This window comes from Vombatus ursinus, unplaced genomic scaffold, assembly GCF_900497805.2.
Source record: "Vombatus ursinus unplaced genomic scaffold, bare-nosed wombat genome assembly UNPS02006874.1, whole genome shotgun sequence".
NCBI lineage: Eukaryota > Metazoa > Chordata > Mammalia > Diprotodontia > Vombatidae > Vombatus > Vombatus ursinus.
The window spans coordinates 8,875,719-8,881,158 of NW_020946652.1; the positions used below are offsets into that span (position 1 = coordinate 8,875,719).

The 5,440-nt window shown below is 55.5% G+C and overlaps 1 protein-coding gene across 1 annotated transcript in view; it reads right to left on the reverse strand.

The window, feature by feature from the left end:
- Nucleotides 1-5,440, reverse strand: part of LOC114033366 — an 11,079-nt gene that overhangs the window by 3,390 nt on the left and 2,249 nt on the right. The window contains exons 4-9 of the mRNA XM_027848869.1: nucleotides 4,674-4,795; nucleotides 4,382-4,467; nucleotides 3,490-3,628; nucleotides 2,093-2,200; nucleotides 1,794-1,899; nucleotides 548-663 (exon numbers count right to left, since the gene is read on the reverse strand). Of these exons, the coding sequence (XP_027704670.1) occupies nucleotides 548-663; nucleotides 1,794-1,899; nucleotides 2,093-2,200; nucleotides 3,490-3,628; nucleotides 4,382-4,467; nucleotides 4,674-4,795 (677 nt within the window). The remainder of the gene's footprint in view (nucleotides 1-547; nucleotides 664-1,793; nucleotides 1,900-2,092; nucleotides 2,201-3,489; nucleotides 3,629-4,381; nucleotides 4,468-4,673; nucleotides 4,796-5,440) is intronic.

The window sequence follows — 5,440 nt, forward strand, 5'->3', positions numbered from 1 at the left end:
TATGTAACTAGCCATCCATCTATGTATCCATCCCTCCATCTGTCTATCCATTCATCTATGTTTCTACATATCTATGTATCCATCCATCCATGTATCTATCTCTGTCCATCCATCTCTCTCTAAGTGGCTCTCCCTAATTCACCCAAGGCAGGAGCTCTGGCCTGCTCCATTTCTGTGATCTGGATCAATTTACCCCTCCTTTGACAGCCTGGGTCCCCTGCCTGGGGGGCTCCCTCTCTTGAGGGCCAGACTACATGCAGACACCACTGCAGCTCTGAACCCTGAGCTCAAGAGGGCTGCCCAGGGATTCGTAGCGTGACCCCTCCCCCAGCAAGGCAGACTTCCCAAGCATCTGGAGGCAGCCTTTCTCCTCACTGCCTCTGGCAACAGTGCCTTTCATCCGTCATTCCTTTCAGGGGCACAGAATAAGAAGGGTTTTGAGGAATGAAGGGGAAGAAACCTCGGCAAAGAACAGGGGAGGGGAGGGTCCCTTTCATCTTTCTTCACCTTCTTTGCAGACGGGGCAAAATCCGGGCTTTGCGTTTACCTGCATCCTTGTTTTCACCACATCGACCGGGTTGTTGCCAAAGACGCTAGTGGCTCCTGCAGCTATCCCGAAGGTGGAGGTAATGAAAGGGTTTATCTTTTTCTTTGGATTGTCCCCTGATGGAGAAACTCAGGCTCTGTGTTAGACTGCTGGAGACACTGGGCAGCCAGGCTGCTACCCTTGTCACCTTGGCCCGAACCAAAGGCGCCTTCTCTCCCCCAGCAGAAGGTCAGCTCCCTGCAGGGAGGCAGATCCTCTCCCTGGGCTTCCTGCTTTTCTAGTCATGGAGTCTGCCCAGAGCGGGGCCTCTCCTCTCTGGCCCTGGGGGGAATGCCAGCTGACTTTCTTATCTCAGCCAAGGCCGAGATTGGTGGCCGAGGGAGCTGCTGAGCCCTCCTGAGGTGTGTCAGTCTGATTTCAGAGACCAGGGCTCCTGGAGTGCTCGCAACAGAGAGAAAAATGGTCTGAGCCATGGAGGGGCCCAAGGCCAGGAGCTGGGTACTGGAAGGGCTCCTTTGAGACTGCCCTCCCTCGTGTGGAAGTCTAGGGAGGCCTTCAGATGCCCCTTCTCAGAATCAGGGTATTGTATGGAGGAAATGAAATATGCATTTAGGGTTACAAAGGAAACCAGTTATGTGAAAATACTGTTATTCAAATGTTTTTCCTATGTAAGTTCTCAGAGCCCCTGAAATACATCCCTGACCCCTTCTGGGGGGGGGTACCTGAGGACTTCAGATTGGGAGCCTACAGAGCTTAGTATCCAGTGGACTTGAGAAGTCCTGGACAATGGAGGTGGGAGTGGTCAAAGACAGAGGAGCTACAAGAAGGTTGGGGGGCCCTGAAGTGGGCAGAAGGGGAAGAAGGGGAGCTAGCCAGAAAATGCAGCTCTTTGTAGGAAGGAGAGGAGGGAGGGCTAGCCCTGACCTTCTGCCCTGCAGGGCAGAGCTGAGGAGCAGGGTGGGGAAGATGGGGGAGAGTGGCAGAGGATCCTTCAGGAATCAGGACAGAGGTGTCAGGTAGCAGTGGGGGCCTCACCACACTTGAAGGCCGGCAGAGACAGGTGGCAGATGACAGAAAGAGGTCTAGGGTTGGGGCTGGGGAGGATGTGGGGCCATTGATTTCATCTGCCACAACATCAGTATCCTTGGCAATCCCTGCCCTGAGAAAGGTGAGGTGGCAGGTCCTCCGCCAGGCTGTGAACCTTGGCGCGAGCTGTGTGCCCCCAGGGCCAGGACACACTCATTACCTTGGTACCAGTTGCGGAAGGAGGTCATTGTGTAGAAGCCGATGGCCTGGTTAAATGCTTGCTTGATGACAGTGGCTGTAAGGCCCCGGGCAGATCCCCATCTAGCCTACGAGGGGCCACCGCTGCTCGTCACCGCTCTTCACCCCCTCTTTTCCCACCTTTACTGTGATGTTCCCCAAGACAAATGGCTCCCAAGATGCTGCCCCAGGCAGGGATGGGCTGCCTCAGGCCCTTCCGACCCCCAGACCAGGGGCCCAGGGAGAACCAAGGGGGGAATGCCATGGTCAGGGTCGCCCCACTTCAGCAGGGGCTCCCAAAGTACCTTCTTCCCGCACAATCCCACGAATTCCACGTATGAATCCTTGGTATCTGACGTTTCTGGATGTCTGATCATGAATAAATTTCACCTGTAAATCACACCAGGGAAGCTGGTCTTCCCTTGACTGGCCTTGAGCTGGCCAGCGGCCCTGTGCCTCCTCCCTCCAGCACCAAGGTCCAAGGGGGCAGCTCTGTCCTGGATGCCTGCTTATTTGGCAAAGGATACACTCTCCTTCCTGAGATGTTTTTGTTTGAGGGTCAAATCTAAACTTTCCAGGCTGAGTGTGATATTCCCTGCTGAGCTGAAGGATGTCAGGCCGGTGCTGGGTAGGGGGTGGTTCTAGCATCCCTCGCCTGACACAGGCCTTTGCACAGGGGTTTTCTCTCAAATGGGAGGGATGTGCCTTGCCACCTCTGCAAGTGACCAAAGACAAAGTCCTCTCTCCAGAGGCTGCTAGCAACCTGGGAGGGGAGAGGAGGAGAATGAGCAGGGACAGAAGCATGCTGGCTGAGAAAATGACCTAGATGGGAGCCAGAGGAGAAAGGGAAAAAGGAGAGAGAGAGAAGGGGGAGGAGGGAGAGAGGGAGACAAGGGCAGGAGAAGGAGTGAATGACAAGGGGAAGGGGGGAGAGAGAGACAAGGGGGAGGGGGCAGAGAGGGAGGGGGAGAGGGAGTGAATGACAGGGGGAAGAGGGGGGAGAGAGGGAGGGGGGAGGGGGGAGACAAGGGGGGCAGGGAGTGAATGACAGGGAGAAGAGGGGGGAGACGGGGGGACACAAGGGGGAGGGGGGAGAGAGAGTGAATGACAGGGGGAAGGGGGGAGAGGAGGGAAAGTGTGGACTCTGATGGTACTGACAAGGGCAGAAGCCCCCAGACAAGTCATTCCCTGCTTTTCATTGCGAGGCTTTCCCCTTGGGCTCATGGACAGACATCAAGTGGACTCCCTCAGAATCAGGGTTCTGCCTGGGTGGCCGGCCCACCTCCCTATGGCATTGTGGGGGCCCTGTGATTTTTAACAATTTTATTATTTTTCACCTTCAGAGTTCCCAATTCTCTCCCTCCCTCCTGTCCCTCCCCAGCCACCAGCAGCACCCGTTTTCCTCTTGGCCTCTGTAAGTAATCACATAATCACGAAGGCTCTAAAGAAGGCTAGGCCTTGGGTCCCCTCCTGCTGCCCACGCTCCTCCTCTTCAATCCTGGGCCCCAGGCTCTGTCCAGCTGTAACACCTGCCCAAGACCAGTGTCCCTGCCTGCTGAGCTCCTGAAGTCAGCCCCTGGGGGGTTGGTCCCCACTCTGGGGCCACACTCAACTCCCATTTGTGCCCATTTCAAGGACACATCCATCGAGGCCTTCCCACCCGGATTGGCCGCACTGACCTTTATGGTTTTCAGAGGGCAGACGATTACAATGGCCTCGGTGGTACCAGCTCCAAGGCCACAGAGGGAGCTCTTGGCATTGCTCAGTCTGCTATCGGCATCTCTGACATAGCTGCTCAGGAACTCAAACGTGCCAAACCTGCAGAGAGTTCTGAGCCATCAGCGGGCTTCCTTGTGACCGTCTCCTGGTACGTGGATGACCGAATGAAAGGCTGGCTCCGGGCCCAGCAGGCCACGGAAGGGGGGCAGGCAAGGTCTGCTCTTTGTCTCCTTCCCATCGACAAGATCTTGCCAGCCTAACGATGTTGAGGATTGGGGGATGACCTCAGCTGTGACAGTTGTCCCCATTGGCCTGGACTGCCTCGGTAGGAGGAGGTGACTGCAGGCCTCTCGCACAGCTCTGGCTGGGGCATATGGCAAGGCTGAGATGTCTGCCGGCACCAATATCACTCTAGAATTCTGGGACTGACTTTTGACTGAATCCGAGCCAGAGCCAACACAGAGCTTGGGAGAAAAGCTTACCTAGCCCTCAGCCTTCAGCAGAAATCCATCTCTTGGGCCTCTGGCCCGGAATAAGGGCCAGTGTGCCCTGGGATCCCCCCATACTGGACTGGGAAAGCACTTGCAGGCTGCCCGGGGCTTTTCACACCCCATCTCACATTATCCTTCCAACAATCGGGGAGGGGGCGCTTTATCTCCATTTTACAGCTGAAGACACCAGGGCTGAGCGAGTGTAGATGGCCATCCAGTAAAGAGACTGAGGCACGATTCCTGACTCCAAATCCAGTGCCCCCAGCTGTCTCACAGCTGCCTGAACCACTTCACAAGGCAATGTCCATCTGAGGACAGGGACTGACCCTTCAGCTGCCCCGTTGGACCCCTGGACACTCACCTCACTGCTGATTTGGGGATGGAGCCATAGAACAGGGAGCTGAGGCCCCGGCAGAGACCCAGGAAGCCGTGCTCCTGAATGGTCAGCTTCACGAATGAGCTGTGAGACAACAGGAGGAATGGAGTGTTACCAAGGTGGGGTACGCTGCCAGGGGGGTTCACCACGGGGAGGGCAGGATGCCCAGGGGTTGGAGGGGTCACCATGGGGGAGGGCAGGCTGCTCAGGGGTTGGGGGGGTCACCACGAGGAGGGCAGGCTGCCCAGGGGTTGTGGCCAAGGGAGGGGTGGGCTACAGAGACTTTCTCACCAATACTGCTGTACTGGGGATGCTTGGTCCTCCCATCCAGCTGCAGCTGAGTTTTGATGTACTCTGTGGGAAAGCTGATACAGACTTCGATGCCTCCGGCAATGCCGCCTGCAAGAGAGAGGGATGGAGGGATGGGTATAGAGAGATGAGGGAAGGGGGAGGAGAAAGAAAAGAAAAGAGGAGGGGAGGGAGTGAGGGGGAGGGAGGGAGGGAGGGAGGGAGAGAGAGAGAGAGAGAGAGAGAAGGAGAGAGAAAAGGAGGGAGAGAGAAAAGGGGAGAGAGGGAGGGAGAGAGAAAAGGAGGAAGAGAGAAAAAATGCTATGAGTTTTTGGAAAGCAATTTGGAATTATGCAAATAAAGTGACTAAATGTTGCTTTGACCTAGAGACTCCATTACTGGGCCTATATCCCAAAGAGGTCCCTGATAGACACCAGAATATATCTGCAAGCACTTTTTTTTCATGGTAACAAAGAACTGGAAAAAGTAGGCACCACTGAGTGGGGGACTCCCGCTGTGCCATGAAGATGGGCTTAGAAGGAGAAAGATCCCTCACCATGGTGGACAGCAGGGAAATGCGGGACAACCAGATACCTCACTCAGTCATAGCCATAGTCACACAGCCACAGACACATACTCACAGAGATACATACAGACACTCACACAGGTACATACACAGAACATACCCAGACATACACACCCGAAAACACACACAGACACACCCTCACACAGGTACACGCTAGCCAAAGATATAGT